Below are 19,251 nucleotides of genomic sequence, written 5' to 3'. Positions count from 1 at the left end.
TGGCAACCATCCTTAGCTCCAGTTCCAGGGATCTGATGCTCTCTTAGAACTCTGGGAGTGCCAACCACAAATGTGGTGCACATACATACACACTGGCAAAATACCCATTCACATAACAAAATAATGTAAATAATGCTAAAAAACCTTTACAAGAAAGGTAAGTTGAAGTGGGACATAGTCATGTCTGTGATCCCATTCTAAGAGGCAGGGCGAGTGGGGTCGCTCAGGGTCATTCTCAGCTGCGCTCCAGGCCAGCCCTGCCTACTTTAAACACACAAAGCAAAGGTAATACGTTATACATCAAGATCTGAAAGTGCTGAACATTCCTAAGTAGAGTTCTTTCTCACCTGTATGTAAGCATAGAATAAAAATGTTGCATTGCCTTTTGTTCACTCTAGAGGTTCTTTTTTAAGAGTCACACATTTGGGAGCACTTGACTCTTATTTTAAAATATATCCTATATTCTAACTATTCTCCATTACCAATTCATATTCTCTCTCTCTCTCTCTCTCTCTCTCTCTCTCTCTCTCTCTCTCTCTCTGTGTGTGTGTGTGTATGTGTGTGTGTGTTATAAACACGGGTGAACACTGACTGCACATGTGTATGGGGTCAGAGAGAAACCTGTGTTTATGCTTGCTTTCCACCTCATTTGAGGTCGGGTGTCTTTGTTGTTTGCCCCTGAATATACTGCATATAGAAGACCAGCTGGCCCACAAGCTCCTGGAGACTCTCCTGTCTCAGCCTCCCATCTTGTCTCAGGTTCACTGAGGTTACAGATGTGCTCTACTGCATCCTGCTCAGTGTGATTTTGGGGGATTCATACCACGTTCAGTGTGTTATCTATTCACCATGTAATTACATAGGTGCTAAGTGTGTACTCTGTTTAGACCACTGTGCCAGGTCTGCGAATAAAGTGAGTGTGACCCTAGGAGGCCTCAGTGTGGAGAGAAGCTGCAAGCTGTTCCACAGCTTGAGCCTTGGCCCTGTCACTAACAGCTTCTTACCAGCTATGACAAACCACAGTTGTTTTAACCTCTGAGTTGCTGTTTCCATCTGTAAAAGGAGAGAATTTGGCCTCACTGATCCCCATAGTCTTGCCTTCGACTGAGATGCTGTGATCCCAGCATTCTCTTAAGGTTACTTTGGGCTGTGGTGAGGATGAAATTAGTCAATATTAAATCACTTTAAAAACTATTAAGTGCTATATAAACAAAAACTATTATTCTTTACTAATTTGATGTTATATGCTGATATTTTTTGTTCCAAAGAGCAAAGACATGAAGTGTTATAACTATGTCCCAGAAGCTTAAGGGAAAGGGCAACCTCTTCGTGATCGTGTGGGTTCCATAGTGTCTGTTACTGTCCTCATTACTAAGTAAAAAACACATAGGTTCCAGAAGCTTAATATAGTTACCCGTGCACCACATTCTCAGATGGACCATTTTGAGAGATCTGTTCTCTATCAAGTTGATGAAATGCAAGATTAGTGGTAGTCATCCATGGCCATGGATGGACTGTATGTGTTTAAAATACAACTACACATCTAAACATACCTCACAATGCTTTTAGAGATCAGATGTCTTTGTCTTCTTTTGTGCATTAAAAGCTTTGGAGTGGGGCTAGCGAGATGGCTCGTTAGTTAAGAGGACTTACTGTTCTTGCAGAGGTCCCAGCCCTGGAACTGCAGGCAGGAAATCCAGCACTCTCTTGTGGCCTGTGACCACCAGACGTGCACATGGCACACATGATGCACATCGGCACATGAATACACTTATATCCTTTTTTTTTTTAGTTCTTTTAGTAGATGCAGAACATACACTCTTGACCTTCAGATTTACATTAATTAAAATTTTCATTTTTTCCCCTCTCCATCTTTATAGAGTATAAGAACTCTTAATAATGAGGAGGAAGCATTCACTAAATAAACCAATTCACAAGGTTGCCTCAAGAATTATATAGGTTTGAGGCACTCTCATTCTTTCTTTTCCTTCTCCTTCCCTCCGTTTCTCTCTCCCTTGCTCCCTGCCTCCCTCCCTCGCCCCCTTCCTTCCTTCCTTCCTTCATTCCTTTTAATCTGAGACAGGGTCTCACTATGTAGACCAGGCTGGCCTTGAACTCATAGAAATCCACCTGCCTCTGCCTCCCAAATGCTAAGATCAAAGATATGTGCTATGATGCCCAGCCTAAGAATTGTGTTTTGATTGTTCCTGGATAACTGTTCTTAGACTTAATTACTTAAACTCTGACGTTTTTAATTAAGTATGAATGTTCTTCACAGGTTTTCATGTATAAGCCTTTTAAAAAGATGTAAAGATTTCTTTACTTTTTCTTTTTTTCTTTTCTTTTTTTTAAGTGTATGAGTGTTTGCCTACATGTGGATATGCACATGTTCCACGTGCATGCTTGGGGCTCAAGTTGTCAGAAGAGGGCAGAACTTTACAATATCCGTAAAGTTGTCATTAGAGGGTTAGGAAGCCCTGTGTGGGAACTGGTGCTGGTCTTCTGCAATAGTGCCAAGTGCTCTTAACCTTTGAGCCATCACTTTAGCCATGCTAAATTACTTTAATTTCTATGTATCTAAGTGCGTGTCAGTGTCCCTGCAGCCCAGAAGAGGGCATCTGATCTCCCTGGAGCTGTAACTATGGACAGTTCTGAGCTGCAGGATATGGGTGCTGGGAGCAAAACTCACTTCTGCTTATTCTACATGAACAGCAAGTGTTCCTAATTGCTGAGCCATCTCGCCAGCTCCAACCCCTTGTTTACATTATTTATGGTTACTGCTAGATTATTTAATTTACTGTTGAAATATGGTGAAAATCATTCCCTAAAAGCTGTGTCTGAAGTATAACTTGAATTTTTCATGCAAAATTACTTGCAGGAAAGAGTAAATGTTGCTCATTTAACTTGTTAAAGGGCTTTGGAATTAGTGAGATGTTTATGGTATGGTTATAGATTTATTTTCCGCTTTTGAAGAATGAAACCATTATTTTGTTTTACTGGTTAATTCATGCCTATTGAGTCATCCCTTGTCATTTATGATAGGAAAATAGTGTTCCATTGTGAAAGCTAGAATTGAGTCAGTCAACCAGAAGCGAGCCTCTAATTGTTCCCAAATGCTTACTTTCCCTTTTCCTGTAGGGTTTGGGTGCAGCTCTAAGTCTTAGCTCAGTCAGGAATTTGCTAAGCTTGTCTTTTCCTCCATATCCTTTCATTATGGCTAGAGAGATCTATGCTAAAATCCCTTCTATGATCCCTTGTTATGATAGTTAATCAGAAAAATATGGGCAGAAACTCCTGAGCTAAACACAAATTTAAAAGGCAAAAGCTGGAGTCACTACAGACTTCTTTTACGTCTTATGGACTTTGAAACTGAGCTTGCTTGGAATCACATCTCCTCCTGTGAGTGAGCAAGCACTGTTCCACCCGCCTCTGTGCCCCCCCCCGCCCCCCCAGCTATTGAGTGTCCTACCACAGCTCCTGCAGCTGACATTCCGACAGCATTTCAAAGCATTGTTAGGAAAGCTATGTGGAGTATTCTTGTGCTGAGGTGGGTGCTTGCTGTGATGCAGTCGCCATTCCAGCTTTCTTAGAAGAGCCCAACAGGAAAGGTAGCAGTTACCCTTTCAGTAGGTAAAGCCTTTTCTGACGCTTTCCTTTTCTCGAGAAATGAAGATGAAAAAGCATGGATTGATGGCACTTGAGTCACATCTTTTCTTTGCCCCAACCTCTTTATTTTATCCAGGAATCTTCATCTATTTTGTAATAATATGTACAGTAGATAGAAACAGGTGTTGCTGTTCAGTTTAGGTGAATGAATTAATAGCCAGTATTCTGAACTATCAAACACCTTAATTCTACCTCTAGTTGGTTTTCTTCTCTGACCTTCTCTGACTTAATCATTACTTCTAAAAAATGTGTGCTGGAAGGCCTGGAGCGCACTGTACTGTTTTATATGATGGCCATCTTTTTGTTTTCTTCCTTTGTTGTGACATCTGTTCAGCTCGAGATGCTTGTTGAGGGTTATTTATGTTAACTGTGTTTGTTTCTCTTCGTTTCTCTTAACCCGACTCTCACACAAATATTGAGACTCTTTAGTATTTGTTTATAATGCTTTACAATACAATCTTAAGCCGTTTAAGTCTGTCCTTAACCCTCTATGTTATCCTGACTCCATCTTTGCCAACATCCCCAGAGTTAGTTGCTTTTTCATTCTTTCTTTGCTCCAGATGAATCTTCATCTCTCCTGCACCTCTGCCTGTTGCCGAATCCCTGCTGAATCCCCTACTTCCTCTTCTACCTCCTCCTCCCCTGGCTGGCAGGGAGTCCACCCCTGTTCTCTCCCCTGCTCAGTGGCTGGCTGTAAGCCGCTTTATTGGCATATCAGGGAACAATTGGGGAGCAGACTTTATACAACATTGAGACAGGAGATTCTCAGAACAAGACTTGCAACCACATATGGGGGACACAGAAATCAGCATTTGAATTACACAATAACTTTATGCCAATAGATGCCCATTTCCTACTCCTATAGGTTTGACTTACTGAGCTTTTACTGTCTGCACTCTTTTTCTGTTAACAATTTCATGGGTTCTAAAAAATTTAGTTATTTTCCCTTACCTGAAGCGTACTCTTTAGATTAATTTTGTTTAGTGGAATTAGCTGTAAAGTCTGTTCCGTAAACATTTATATATCAAACAACTTGATGGTTTTGCAATATCACAATTCCATAGATACCACTGATTTTTTTTTTTCTCCCTCTTTTTCTGAGACAGTCTTTCTATGTATCCCACATTGGCCTCAGCCTTATGAGTGCTGGGATTACAGGCATGTGCCATCATGCCCTGCATCATGTTTATATAGGAGCAAAGAATGGACATCTCATAGCTCAGAGGACAGTTTGTGATCAGGAAATATACCCCAAAGGAAGTCAGACTTGAGTTTTAAAGAAATAATAGAAGCCGAACAAAAGGCCCACTTAAGAATGTTCTAGGCAGAGGTTATAGTATTAGCCAAAGCATAAAAGAAATGAATAGCACAAGGTATAGTACGCATGTGTGAAGAGCTTAAAATCTGAAGCAGAGATTGAGAGGTGGAAGTAAAGGTAGAGAGAATTAGAGACCTCCTTGCTCGCCCTGCAAAGTAGTACCATGTTCAAGAGCTTACATTTCATCTCTTAGGAAGTGGGGGGCTTTTGACCCAGCTTTTAGTGGGGAACAGATAGGATCAAATGCTTGTTTTGTGTTGGTTAGCATCATACCTCTATAGAAAAGAGTTGTAACGTACAAATGCATAAGCAGATCCCACAGTAACCTAGTAGCTAGCATACGTCATTATCATCTAGTCTTCCTAGCTCAGGAGGCTGTGGGCATGGCTGAGAGTTCTCACAAGGCAGCAATCAAGTTGTCAGCCTCAGCTGCAGTCATTGCAGAGGTCAGCCAAGGAAGAAGCCACTTGTAGTCTCCTTCAAGGAGTGCTGACAGTCTTCTGTTCTTTGGAGGGGGCAGGGGGCTGGGTTCCAGTTTCTCTCCAGAGGCGTCCTTTCTTCTCTTGCCCCATGGACCTCTTGGCAAAAGAGCTCACAATATGGCAGCTGTGAGGTGACAAGTGAGAGTGAAAGTGGAAGCTGTGTCAGAGGCCAGAGTGTTGGTGCTAATCATGAAGCAACATTTCAGAACTTGTCATGCTCTGTCAGTTAGTAGCAAGTTGTTAGGTCTCCCTTTAACCTAAATACTTTCTAGAGTGAAGGTCACACAGGAACATGAATCTTTAGGGTCCTGGGAGCTATCTTTGGAGTTACCTACCAAATGGACTTAAAGGCTGGAAGACTAGATGCCCAGGAACACTTAGAAGGCCAATGTCATAATCCAGGCAGATGATCTGAAGTTACTATGGCTATGGCGTACGATGGACTAATTAGCAACCATCTTGGGTGTGGTATCAGGACAGCTTATTAATTCATAGAGCACAAAAGTCAGATGGGTTAAGGATTCGCAGATGATAATTAATTCTTGGCTCTTGTTGCTATCTTACCAGACAAAAAAAAAAAAACAATTTTTTTTTACTTAAATGTGACTGCAACTCCTGTCCACATTGAAATTGCCATCCTTGCTGCCACCTCACCTCCATACTTTAGTAATCTAGGCTTGTCCTCAGCCTGGCTATCATTCTGTTTTGCTATATTGTACAATACCAGTTATTTCTGCCTGTTTAGCTCTCCTTCTGTCTTCGTTCTCACTGCTAGTCTTACTTATTCAAGAATCACTCTATACCTAAAAGTTGGGGAATAGACTTCTAATTCTTTTTCTGTGTCCTTTTCTTTTCTTTAATCTAGATTCTAAAATGCCTGGTATCTGTGTATCTTTCAGTCACTCAATCAACACTTATCACGGGCACACTTGGTGACCAGCACTTTACTAGGCCTCCTTGGGAATATGATGGTGAGCAAGACACCGCCCCTGTTCCTTTAGCTCTGCATTAGTATTTCCTTTTCTCTTCTGCTAGAAATACCACAATTCCTTAGGTCACAGTCCCACTTGCACTCTTCAGCGATGCGGAGAATCACAGGCATGATGCCCTGTGGTCCCCGCCCTCCTGCAGCTGTTTCCAAGAGAACTCTGTACTTGACACTTGGAGATTGCATAAGGTTAAAATAAGCAGTGGCCTCAGTTGTTAAGGGCAGTCAAGCTATTTCTGGCCTCGGTCCTCTGTCTATGGTCAACAAGTAGAGCTGTGACACCCCCTGACTTACTGGCATCACCTGCAGACCTGTAGACATCTGAACCTTCCTTAGATATTCTGACTCAGAATGCCAAAACTGAAGGCAAACTCCATTCCAAGGTGAATTTTATAACTAGCTAGATTAGGGGATTATTGCACTAGCATCGCCCTTACCATTGTGCTGTTCTGTGTGCACCTGAAGCAGGTGACGATCTCCTGTGTCAACACATAGAAACCTTTGGGCTTCGTTCCTAGAGGTGCCGTCATCCATCTGTGGGAGCAACAAGCTACTGTACATTTAAATAATGAAAATATGACTTACAGGGCTGGGGTGTTGGGCACTTTCTGTTCTTGCAGAGGACCAGAATTTAGTTCCCAGCTCCTTATATTGGGTACTGACATCTGACAGCCCCAGGGATCTGAAGCCCTCTTTCAGGCTTCATGGGCACCCACAGGCATAGGTGCATGAATACACACACACAGTTTTTTAGATTTATAACCAGTTTTAGAAATTGTAGATGAATCAGTGGGTACATTAGTGGACATATTCTCTCCAGCTCCTTTATTCAAATAGCTTACTGATTCTATGAGAAAGTTGGAGCAAAGACAAGTAGATTATTTTTTCTGATATTCTAAATAACTGTATTCTATTCTTTAAAGAAGTGTATTATTACCATCTTGCAAACAGGGATTGTTAAAATGTGGCTTAATAAGATTTTTTCCCCCTTTAGTGTTATTCCTCTTTTGAGAGAGTCTATTGGAATATTAATGCAAAGAACTCCTCCCTCGTTGGAAAATTCGCTTCCCCAGTGCTATCAGAGGGTAAGTTTTACATTGAATTGTATATTGTTTCCAAACTGTCAGGGTTTTCATCATTCATAAATATGGGTAGCGTGTGACTATAAGTTAATCTTTCTTCCAAGACTGCATGATGACTATGAACATCATTTGTATAAACCCCAAATAAATCCATTAGAAAATACTGAACTTCACTAGTCTTTATCTAGAAATTGAACTAATAAAAAGTACAGAGTATGGGTAACAGATGAAATAAGTATATAGTCAGCTGTCTTAGTCAGTGTTCTGTTGCTGTGAAGAGACGCCATGACAAAAGCAACTCTTAGAAAGGAAAGCATTTATCTGGGGGCTTGCTCACAGCTTCATGGGGTTAGTCTGTTATCATTATAGCCGGCAGCATGAGCAGTAGCTGAGATCTCCATCCTGACTTTCAGGCAGAAAGACAGACAGACAGACAGACAGACAGACAGACAGACAGACACACACACACACACACACACACACATACACACACACACACAGAGGGCCCACTGTGGGCTTTTGAGACCTCGAGGCCCACTCCCTCCTCCAACACTGCCACACCTGCTCAAGTGAGGCCACACCTCCTAATCCTTCCCACACCCTGGTGGCTAGCATTCAAATATGTGAGCCCCTGGGGACCACTCTCATTCACACAAGCTCGTCAATGTATTTACAGATGTCTAGTTGTATTTGTGTGTATGTGTGTGTTTCTGGGTATGTGTCCCACATGTGTGTGGATACAGAAGGGGGATGAGAGCCCCTGGAGCTGGGGTTACAGGCAGTTGTGAGCTACCTGACATGGTGCTGGGAACTGAGCTGCAGTTGTCTCAGGAGTAACAAGTGCTCTTAATTGCTGGACCATCTCTCCAGCCTTCTCTGTGTTTTTTGTTTGTTACGCTGTGTTTTGTCTGAACACTACTGTGTTTCAGAGTCTCTTCTAAAATACTGGAGACAGATGGTGAACAAAGATGGCGCTCTTAGTGGAGCGCACAGTCTGGCGGGGACAAAGTAAATGTTAAATGATGTTGATGGTAAGAAAATGCCGGGTGTGGTGGCTCACGCCTTTAATCCCAGCACTTGGGAGGCAGAGGCAGGTGGATCGCTATGAGTTCAAGGCCAGCCTGGTCTACAAAGTGAGTTCAGGACAGCCAGAGCTAATACAGAGACCCTATCTCAAAAAACAAAAAACAAAAAACAAAACAAAACAAAAGAAAAAATGTCAGTGATGCATGTGGTGAAAATGAAATGAGAATGCGGTAGATGTGGATGGTTATATCAGACTCAGCAGGGAAGCCGTATCCAAGGAAACTGACACCCTGATGCCCAGAAGTGTCCAGCCTTATGCAAACCCTCAAGAAGAATGTTCCAGGCGAAAGAAAACCACTAATATGAGGCCACGACGCCTGGAACTAATTTAGTGTATTTGGAGAATTGGAAAACAGGTTTTGTGGCTGCAGCATGATAAATAAAGGGAAAAGTGATTGAACGGTTGGGAAGAAGGCAAGGGCCAGATGGTAGGAGGTCTGGGGCACACTACTCTTAGTAGTGTGAGTTCACTCTCGTTCGGTGGCAAGCATCTGGAATGCTTTTGGGGAGCAGGAATGTAATGGAGCTCGTGCTTTAACAAGAGTGTCCTAAGTGGAGAGCATGTTTGGGGAAAAGCTGGCTGAGACTGCTGTCATTGGCAGCAAGGTGGAGGCAAATACACATTTGGGGAGTATTGTTGGAGGTGGGTTGCATTAGGGAAGAGGGAAGGGGTGTTGTCTCACAGCTTGGTATATGTAATGCCGTTGAGGCTGAGACTAGGCTGGGAAGGGTCTGAGAGCGGAAAGTTATTCCAGAGTACAATTCTGTTTATATATAACATATTACAATTGAAATACTCAGTAGACACTAGCGGGTGCCAGCTAAGTAGCACATCTCCAGATGTGGGCACTGATTGGCCAGGGAAGTAGCTTGGGTAGAGTGCTGCCAGCATGTTCACGGGCCAGGTTCTCGGGAGTGGGGCTGTGAGGGTAGAAGAAGGCCTGAAGCAGTGAGGTGGCCTGTGGTGAGGCCACACGTGGCTCTGTTGTCACACTCCCAGATTCAGAGCACAGGTGGAAGGGCCAGAGAAGGAGTGAGGGAGCTGCAAACTGAGAAGGGCAGAGGATGCTCATTTTACTCTGACACTTTTCTTAACTGCATCTCCTCTCTTTACAAAAATACATCCATTTGGCATCAGTGTTCAAAGTTGTATCTTTAATAAGAGAAGTGTCCCTTTGGCTATTAACCTCTTCAGGGAGCCTTTTCTGGGTAATGGACTCTCTCATTTCTAAGTTCCTGTTGGTTTCTGTCCTTTATTTCCTCTCCATTTCTGGGGCCCACTTTCTCATTCTTTGTCTAGCTCCGTAGCTTGCCTGTGCTTACATTTGTCTTAGTGATGTGCTGAAGTAAGAGCTGCCTGCTAGTTACTCTCAGGTGTCGTGACAGATTTTGATAAGTGTTCCTCCATTCTCTCCCCAGCCTGTCTCAGTGTCACCTGGAACATAATGTGTACCCCATGGGCATTTGTCCCAACCTGTCTTCCTAAGTAGGGGGTCGAGTCCAGCTTTCTGGCTTGCTGCATGATCATGTTTCGGTGGGAGGGCGCTGTCCTGATCTTGATGCTGACGTCTGCCCCGTGTTCCAGGTGCAGCAGTTACAGGGAGTGTACAACTTGCAAGAACAGCACTTCTGGACACTCTGCTCTGACGTTTATGTTGGGACCTTGAAGCTCATAGTCGCCCCTGATGCTGACGCCAGGTGGATCCTAAGCCAAACACATAATATTTTCACTCAGGTATGACAGGTTACAAACCTCTTCTAAGAAACTTACATTTCTCTGTACCTTGTTGCTAGCTTTAAAAATCCATATAAAATATAGGAGCAACTAAAGTAAAAGAAGACTAAACATTGTTCTCCAATTAGAGTCAAAATTTGGAAGGTCTTTATTTTCCTTGGTATTTGTTTTTCCCTTTCAGTGCTGGGTATTAGTCCGGGGCCTTCCGCTTTAGTTAGTACTGTTGGCTGGCGTCGAAATATCCTGCTAAGCAGAATTACTTCTCTGAGACGTGTGTCACTGCATATGTATCTCTCTTTTTGTCTCCCTTCACATTTTCAGACGTGACTAGTGAAATTCAAAGCATTACATGAAGTAGAGACTCAGCCTTCTGATGAGAGACCCACATGCTTAGGGTCCTTATGGAAGAATTAGGGACAGATCGAGTGTTAATTAATTAGGATTTACATAATCCTAATCTTAGATGCACATAAGACCCAGCTATACTGTGTGCTGGTACCACTCGTTTAGAATTTTAACAGCGTTCTGAGCAGACAGAGTTTATAAACGTGCCTCATCTATATCATGCATTTATAACGAAGCCTTCGAGGCCTCCGCACTGTATCTGAATACTTCTCATCTGCCTCCATGTTTCGGGGACAAAAGGAGAACAAGGTGGCAGTAAGCTATGTGCTGCCTTCTCCAGACCACGGACCTCTCCTTTACTCATGTCTTCTCCCAGTGTCGCCTCCCCTAGAGCTGCTTCTGCCCTCGCAGTGCGGCTTCCGTGGGCCTCTGGGCACCCTGCACGCTCCCGACTTTGTCACTGCGGGGCTTTTGTGGGCCTCTGGGCACCCTGCACGCTCCCGGCTTTGTCACTGCGGGGCTTTTGTGGGCCTCTGGGCACCCTGCACGCTCCCGGCTTTGTCACTGCGGGGCTTCCGGCTTTGTCACTCAATCCTGGTTTTCCCTGTGAAGAGGACTGTGGTTGTGTGTTGGGGCTGCTGAGACTGTAGGGTCAAAGGGAAGCCTCTTGAAGCTGAAACCTGGTTTTGGAAATGGGAGGATATGAATGTTCTGTTTCAGGAACTACATGTGGACTTTTAATATTTCCAGCCTTTTTTATAAGCTAAGGTCCCCAGTAGTTGATTTTGTTCCGTGTAGCTACCAGGGGATGCCCTTTGAGGCTAGCGGTGAGGGCAGTTAACCCGTTCTGTGGTGGCGCAAGCCTTTAATCCCGGCACTTGGGAGGCAGAGGCAGGCAGATCTTGTGAGTTCGAGGCCAGCTTGGTTTACAAAGCAAATCCAGGACAGCCAAGGCAACACAGAGAAACCTTGTCTGGAAAAACCAAAAAACCAAACCAAAACAAAAAAACCTTTCCCACCCCACCCGGAGCGGGAACACATCTCTAAAATAGCTTTACTCCTTCCTACGCTTAAGGATTTTAAAGTTTTTTAAAATCTTTAAAAATTTTTGTCACGTACCAGAGTAGACTGTTTAGATAATTTATTTCCTTTTCTGCGGTAGTAATGCGTGTCCTTGTAGCATGAGTAAATGTCACGGCTTGCTGTAGCAAATTTCATTTCACGAAATGTAAATTGTTAAATCAGCTTATTTTAACTTACGTCTTGCTCATAACTCACACTTATCAAAATGAAACCCAGTTTACTGCTTTTTTCTCTTTTTAAATTTTATTTATTTATTCACTTTACATCCTAATTGTAGCCCCTTTCCCTCCTCTCCTCTCAGTCCCTTCCTCTCTCCCTCTTCCCCCATACCCCTCCCCAATTACTCAGAAAAAAGGAACCCCCAAACCACCCCCCACCCAGCTCATCAAGTCACTTTGAGGACTGAGCGCATCCTGTTCCCCTGTGGCCTGACAGGACAATCTCACCAGGGAGGAGTGATCAGAAAGCATGCAAGAAAGTCCACGTCAGAGACAGCTCTCCTTCCCCTAAATAGACCCACATGAAGCCTGAGCTGCCATCGGCTACCTCCGTGTAGGGGGCCTAGGTCCAGTCTATGCTTGGCCCTTGATTGGTGCTTCTTGTGGAGCTCCTGTCACTTTTAGGTCCTTTTCTCTTCCCCACCCCCCACCCCACTTTTCCACAAGACTCCTAGGCTTTGCTCAGTATTTGGCTGTGAGTCTCATGCTTGGTTGATCCTCTCAGAGGACAAGGATGCTAGGCTCCTGTCAGTAAGCATAGCAGAGTATCGTTAATAGTGTCAGGGGTTGGCTCTCTCTGATGGGGTGGGTCTTAGGCTGGCCCAGGCATTGGTTGGACATTTTCTCAATCTCTGCTCTATCTGCTCTGTTTAGTTTAGTTTAGTTTTGAAGGGTTTCATTGTATAGCCTTGGCTGTCCTGGACTCCCTTTGTAGGCCAGGCTGGCCTCAAACTCACAGAGTTCCAGCTGCCTCTGCCTCTGCTAGAATTACAGGTGTGCACCACTGTGCCCAGCTTCTGTCTATTCTCTTGAGGGGGACAATTTCACGACCCTTCACTGAGATGTCCCAGCATGCTGCGAAGCCTGATGACCTCCCCAAGGTACCAAACACAAAATAAATAGATGCAAGGGTAACTACATCAGCTTTGTAAACTCACTGGTGCTTCTTACATAGCAAGCTTCTAGTCTTGGTAAGAAGGAGACCTTCCTGCTGAATCTCCCATGTGTTTGTTGAACCCTGGGTGTCGTCCTTACAGCTGACCCAAAGTAAGAATGTAAGAAATGGTCATTGGTTAAAGAATTTGTGTCTGTGTAAAAGCTTGTATTAAGATAACTTTAAATTGAAAGAAACAGAAACTAGAGAATTGTATGTTTCTATTTATTACAACTATGGGGCATTGTCCTACTTAATATCATTTCTCAGAGTCGCCATTTCTCTTAAGCTGCTAAGGAGATGGGCTTATGTGTAGCAATGTGGTGTAGGGACGGGAGCTGCTGCAAATCAGGTAGGTGCTCAGACTCCTATGGGAGCAGTAGTTAGTTGTGACCCAGCACCTAAGCCCTAGGCTTTCTTGTGTGTCAAAGTCTTCTTGTTATCCATCTAAACTAACTTTCAGAAGTTATTATCAGTTGACAGTTAGAAGGATGGAAAGTTTGTGTTTACTTAGAAACAGAACAGAAAGCAAGGCTCTGGAATAGAAGGCATTTCAATGGCCTATGGTTTTTGTTTTCAGCTGGTCAAGATTACTTGTTAATCTTTTAATGGTGTATTTCACAGTTATAATTACAGCCTTAAACTTTTAATATACCTTGTTTTGTTAGAAATAATGTTTGAAGAAAAAAGTCTTAAATGTATTCAAAGAAAGATCTGGAATATGCCTGAGGTTCATTATCTTCCTCGGTTCCTCAAAGCACAAAAGACAGCCACGCCTACTACACCTTCTCTCCTGGCAGAATCCCTACTTCATTTCCCAGCTCTCCCTCCTATGCCTGTTAAGTCCTAAGCCCCAACTTCCTAAGCCCCCAGCATCCTGAGCCCCCAGCTTCCTGCTTGTGCCTTTTGTGTTCTGTTCTCTGACCTCAAAATAGAAGTGAACAGCTATATCCAGGAAGGAATCAAAAAGCCTCCTCCCAAACACAAGTTAGAGTCCCTAAGTTACAGAAGCCCCGCCCCCTCCGCCTCCTCCAGTCTCCCGCGTTCATAACCCTCCCTTTCTCTGCTCAGCAGCCTCATTCAGGCTCCTGGTCCCTGCTTGAGTGATATGCACAGAAGAAGGGCTCGGCTTCCCATCTCTAAATTGGTTTCTGGTTTTCTACCCTCTCCTACTCTTTTTTTTTTTTTTAATGGGCTTGAATGTTTAATGAGTATTAATTGTTTGCCTGCTCTGTCTGCAAACTTCTTCTTAGCCATTTTTCTCCTATCTTTCTTTATTATATGTATCTAAAGTTCAGAAGGCTGACAACCGTGGGATCATGCATATCCCTAGCTTTGCTGTTTTACGTTAAACCATATAGTGTAAGTGCTCATTGACTGGGTGGTAGTAGTGGACACAGTATTGATAGCATCAGCAATTCTGGCACTGACAGCCCACTAGGTGACAGGTACTGTGACAGGAATTAACACATTAATTACCACAGGGTGGTTTTACAGAAAAAGAAACCAGGGTCCTTTGTTTCTGTTTGTTTGGAGATGCTGAGTAAACATGTTGGTTATTCTCACTAAGTAGCACAGGCTGGCCTTGAACTTGCTCTGTAACTAGGCCAGCTTCCAGGTTGTTGTCCTCCTGCCTCAGTGGCTCTGCTTCTGTCGGTTAACTGCCAATAACCAGTTACATTGTCATTCCTGTCTTAAAATTTAGTCATATGTAATTATATTTCATTAATTCTGTAGTATCTTTTATGGAAAATAGTTGTGTGTGACTTTGTTTTACATTTTTAAAAATTGTATATGTGTGTGTGGGTGTTTTGCCTGCACGTATGTCTGTGCATCATGTGTGTGCCTGGTATCAGCAGAGGCCACAAGAGGAGTTACAGATAGTTGTGATCTACCATTTGGGTGCTGGGAATCTAATCTGTGTCCTCTGGAAGAGCAGACATTGCTCTTAACCTCTGGGCTATTTTTCTAGCCCCCCTTTTGCATTTTAAAGGGATAAAGATGACATGTTTAGTCAAAAAACACAAGCATAAATGTGTCTACGGCTTTGGCCCATTGAGAATACGAGTATAGCAATTTCTATAGTCACATTTCTGATTGTTTTTCTACTTTACACAACAAAGAGTATTGCAGGAAGATAGTCCAGGCCTGCAGACCAGGCTAACTTCTCTGAAGGGTTAAAATTACTAGTTGCCTTTTGTATTCAAGAGGCCGCAGTCTACTGGGATAGCTGTCGCCGTTTCCTGTGATTAAACTCTAGATCACTTTGTATCAGCAGTAGGTCACTTGCCAGAAGAGTTCTTGGAAGTTTGGCTCTCTCTTTACTTGGAAGGAATTTGAAATGAACACTGGGAACTGGAGAACCAAGCTGCCCATCCCACTGGGACAGGTGGATGCAGCAAATGACTGCTTTGTCTTTGCTTTTGGATTGAGCTTTTGTGGAAAGCTGTTATCCCCTCTGGGGACTGATACCAGTTTGAGTAATTAACTCATGATTATGCAAAAATAATTTATCTTGCCCCTTTGTTTTTCTCTTTCCTTTTCATCGCCTTGGGCTACTCATTTCTTATTACTGTCTTCCCCATGTTAAGACTGGAGTAATGAAAATGGCAGGCAATAAAAGGAACCCAACTGTTTTGCCCATTTTACTTTCATTAGCATTTTGTTTAAAAAAAAAGATATTAAACAATGTTTGGGCAATATTTTTATGTTCTATTAAGATTACACATATAAGAATTTTGCAGAAGAGTTAGTTCCTCCCTCGTCCCAGCACCATCTGGACTGAGTTAATCAAATCATAGACTTGTAGTAAATCAGAATAATTTATGATAACAACCTTTGTACTATGTGAAATTTTTTTCTCATACATTCACACACGGTCCTGACAACAGTGTCTGTTCTAGGGTAGTGGGCTTATTAACTGCTTGTTAAGTACTAGACAGTACAGATAAAACTCATGAAAATTTGTAATGCTGATTTTATCAACACTTTCACAGTGAGGAACACTGGGCTTTATTTTTGATTTGTAGGTAAAGCTCATAGAAGCATGAAGCCCTTCTCCACAAGTCTTTAAGCCAAAGTAGTAACTAGTTGGAGGCAGGTAAAGGGCATATTTCCTGTGCTAACAGCCTAGGGTCTGTCTAGCTTTTTATTCTACTAGAATAGATCCTAAAGCTAGCTCATGCATTCATCAGTATTGCACAGACCCCTCCCACTTGCGTTCCAGAAAAAATAATCCATAATAGAAATGAGTGTTTCGAGGAGCCTAGCAATTACTGTCATGAGGTCACATTAAAACCCCTTTATCCCTTATGGGTACGTACCCTGTAAAGTAATAGCAACAGTAGTCGTGGTTCTTTTTTCTTCCCTTCCCCCTTGTAGTTATAAGTAGCTTTTGATTGAAAGAATGAAATTAATAAGATTTTATTTCGTTCAGTAATATTTATTGACCACTTGCTTTGTGTCAGATATTGCTGAAATTTCTGGGAGTCTGGAATGCAAAAGAGACAAATATGTTTCTCCTGGAGAGATTATATTATAATTATAATGAGGGAACAGAAATAATAAACACACTGAATAAGTAATCTTTATGTGGCAGTGTAGGTGCTTCCAGAGCGTAGTGGTCACGTGTTGACTTGACAAAGTGGCAGGTCTCTGGATAAGAGTGAAAGGGGAGGAGTCTAGAGGTGTTTCCTCTATGGCATCACCATCTGATAAACAGTGTTTTCTTCTTTTTCTCATTACCGCCTCCTCTCTAGGCCCCTGGTAGAATATAAACTCTGTGAAGACAAGGCAATTTTTAAATGTTTTTCCTCTTGTTTTTTGTATTCTTAGGTGAGAGATGAGGGACTGTTGCTTGGAAAACAGTAAACACAAAACTAAATACTTGTTAGATTAAAAAGTGATGTGTTTTATAAGGGTTGTAGAATCAGTGAGGGACGAGCTTCACGATGTGATGTCTGGGTGGAGGTGTGCTGAGAGTGTCTGTGGCCATCTTAACGTGCCTGGTTCACAGGGGGTCCAATATAGCTAAGTGGAGTAAATAGGGGGAGGAGTTAACAATGAGATCAAACAGGAAGCCAGGAGCTATAGTCCATGGCAGCATGGTGGCCATTGTAAGGACTAAGGGAGGTCAACTGATGGACAGTTGGAGGCATAGATGCGTGCCATTCTAGTTACATACTGAGAACAGTCAGAAATGGGAAAGCCAGGCCACAGGCATTGATAAAATCTAGACAAGAGCTGGTTGTGGTAGGTTCAAAATGATGGAGATAATGTAAAACGGTCAAGCTCTATGCTTGGATAATTATTTTGGAGGGAAAGCCACCAAGGTTTATAAGTAGGTTGGATTTTGGAGAAGCAGAAAGACCTTTAGAAGTGGTACTGAGGGTAGGTTAACTGGTTTGATGGTCCTGTGCTGCTTCTTAGATAACCCCAGTAGAACTGTCAGGTAGCTGCAAGTTCCAGTCTGGACAGACAAACATGGGGGTGTGAACACATACAAAGGTTGACTTACAGTCTGGCTGTAGAGGTCATTAGAGAACTAGTGTAGATTGTATATGGAACAGTATGAGCAATTTGGAAGTTGCTTGACAGTTTTAGAAAGTAGTGAGAGGTAAACTTAGGGTTGAATGACTACAAGAGCAAAGGAATTAGAGACAGTGGGTCTGAACACATTTTGGGAACTGCGGCTATCCACAGGAGACTGTACCAGGCATGAGGGGATGTTGGGTTAAGTAAGAGTTTTTGTTTTGTTTTAATGGTAGAAGTTGTAGTGTGTTTGAACACTAATAGAAATGATCCAGTTGACAGAATAAAATTGATAATATAGAAGAAATAGGGGGCAACTTGGAAAGCAAGTAGCAAGCTCTTACCCCAAACTGAACAAATTGGAATTTAAAATGAGTAACCAATTGTTAGTTGTGATTATTAAATAAATTCATATGTTGCCCTAGGAAGATTTAGCCTCTGGTGAGCTGCTGTTAGTAGGTGGCTAACTAATCAAGCACTGCCATGTCCTCTCACAGTGATGGTAAATAGATAACTCCATCTAATAACACAAGGCAGGGCATGTGACTAATGGCATGGATTTTTTTGGTAGTGGCTTGACAACTTACAATGAAAATAGATTGTTTCTTAGAGGCAGAAGACAAAAATAATTCCATTTTCAAAGACAGATGAGGTGTTGCTTGCTTTCCTACTGCTTTTCTAGAACGTTCATCTGTTATAGATTTGATGTTCTGATTTCTCTTTCTAACTTTTCAGGCTGGAGTGAGGCAGCTTTATGTACAGATCGACTTTGCGGCGATGTAGTCAGTGAAAAAGAAATCGTTTGAGGACCAAAACTTTCCAGTACTGTACAATCCAAAACATTGTACTACCCAGTGCTCTAAAACAGAGAGGCCGCCACTACAGCCCGGAAGCGCCAAGCAGTGCAGGTAGAGGCAGCTGTGTGCTGGAGACCACAGCCAGATCCTGCCCAGACTGTTGCCTTGTGTGCTTTTCCCTCCAAGCCATTTTGAATCTAAGGTTCTGGGTTTGTTCTAGGGTGTTGGGTTATCTTTTTCCCCACTGGGGGCTCTTGCTGACCACCTTCAGCCCATCTTTATCATCCCCCCCAGCCTGTGAGAAATTCAGACCGTGGCCTCCAATCCTCTGAATGTCTTCACTAAAGCTGCTGGACACCACTGCTTTTATTCCCACAAGACCAGTGTTGTTTTTACAAAAGGAAGCCCGTTTTCTATGTAATGTCACAGTTGTTGACGTTCTTCAGTGTAATCATACATTTGTAAAATTGTTTGTACCTTGCAAACTTACGAACCAAACCATATTGGGTTTTCAAAGTGCCTTTGTATCAGAAATATATTTGCCAGCATAGAAATGTACCATCAAAGGTCATATGTATGTTTTTTTTAATGGATATTCTGTAATTTGTGCAAAATAAGACTTGCTAGTAAGATATATAATTGTCTTTGTGTATTTCCAGCTTAGATTTAAATATATTAAATTTCTTGTCATGTGAAAAATGACATTATTTTGCTTTATAAAATAACAGTGAAAACATTTACTTTGTGGACTATTTTCAAAAGTGAAAATACATTAGAAAAACTTATTTAGCCCTAAAACATCTGCTACATTACAGATTACTATACAAACCTTCACTTGTCTAGGGTAAATTTTCCAGTATCTTTTCTTGCCATTTTTATAGATTCTATTAATGACAGGAAGAAACACCACAGGGTTGGCGGAAATAATTATGATAGTGTCATTTTACATCGCCATATTGTTTTCAGGTTCCAAGTAGGACAGCTTGT

At 42.5% G+C, this 19,251-nt stretch overlaps 1 protein-coding gene across 1 annotated transcript in view; it reads left to right on the top strand.

Moving 5' to 3' along the window:
* The window catches only part of SLC30A7 (solute carrier family 30 member 7), a 64,692-nt gene extending 45,692 nt beyond the window's left edge, over positions 1 to 19,000 (top strand). Inside the window, exons 9-11 of the mRNA XM_084757804.1 lie at positions 7,449 to 7,539; positions 10,208 to 10,357; positions 18,203 to 19,000. Coding sequence (XP_084613930.1) covers positions 7,449 to 7,539; positions 10,208 to 10,357; positions 18,203 to 18,250 — 289 coding nt within the window. The 3' untranslated portion in view covers positions 18,251 to 19,000. The remainder of the gene's footprint in view (positions 1 to 7,448; positions 7,540 to 10,207; positions 10,358 to 18,202) is intronic.
* The last annotated feature ends 251 nt before the right edge of the window (positions 19,001 to 19,251 follow it).

The sequence above is a fragment of the Acomys minous genome (genome assembly GCF_964271855.1).
Source record: "Acomys minous genome assembly, chromosome: 14".
Classification (NCBI taxonomy): Eukaryota; Metazoa; Chordata; class Mammalia; order Rodentia; family Muridae; genus Acomys; species Acomys minous.
This window is presented reverse-complemented; position numbering and strand designations above follow the sequence as displayed.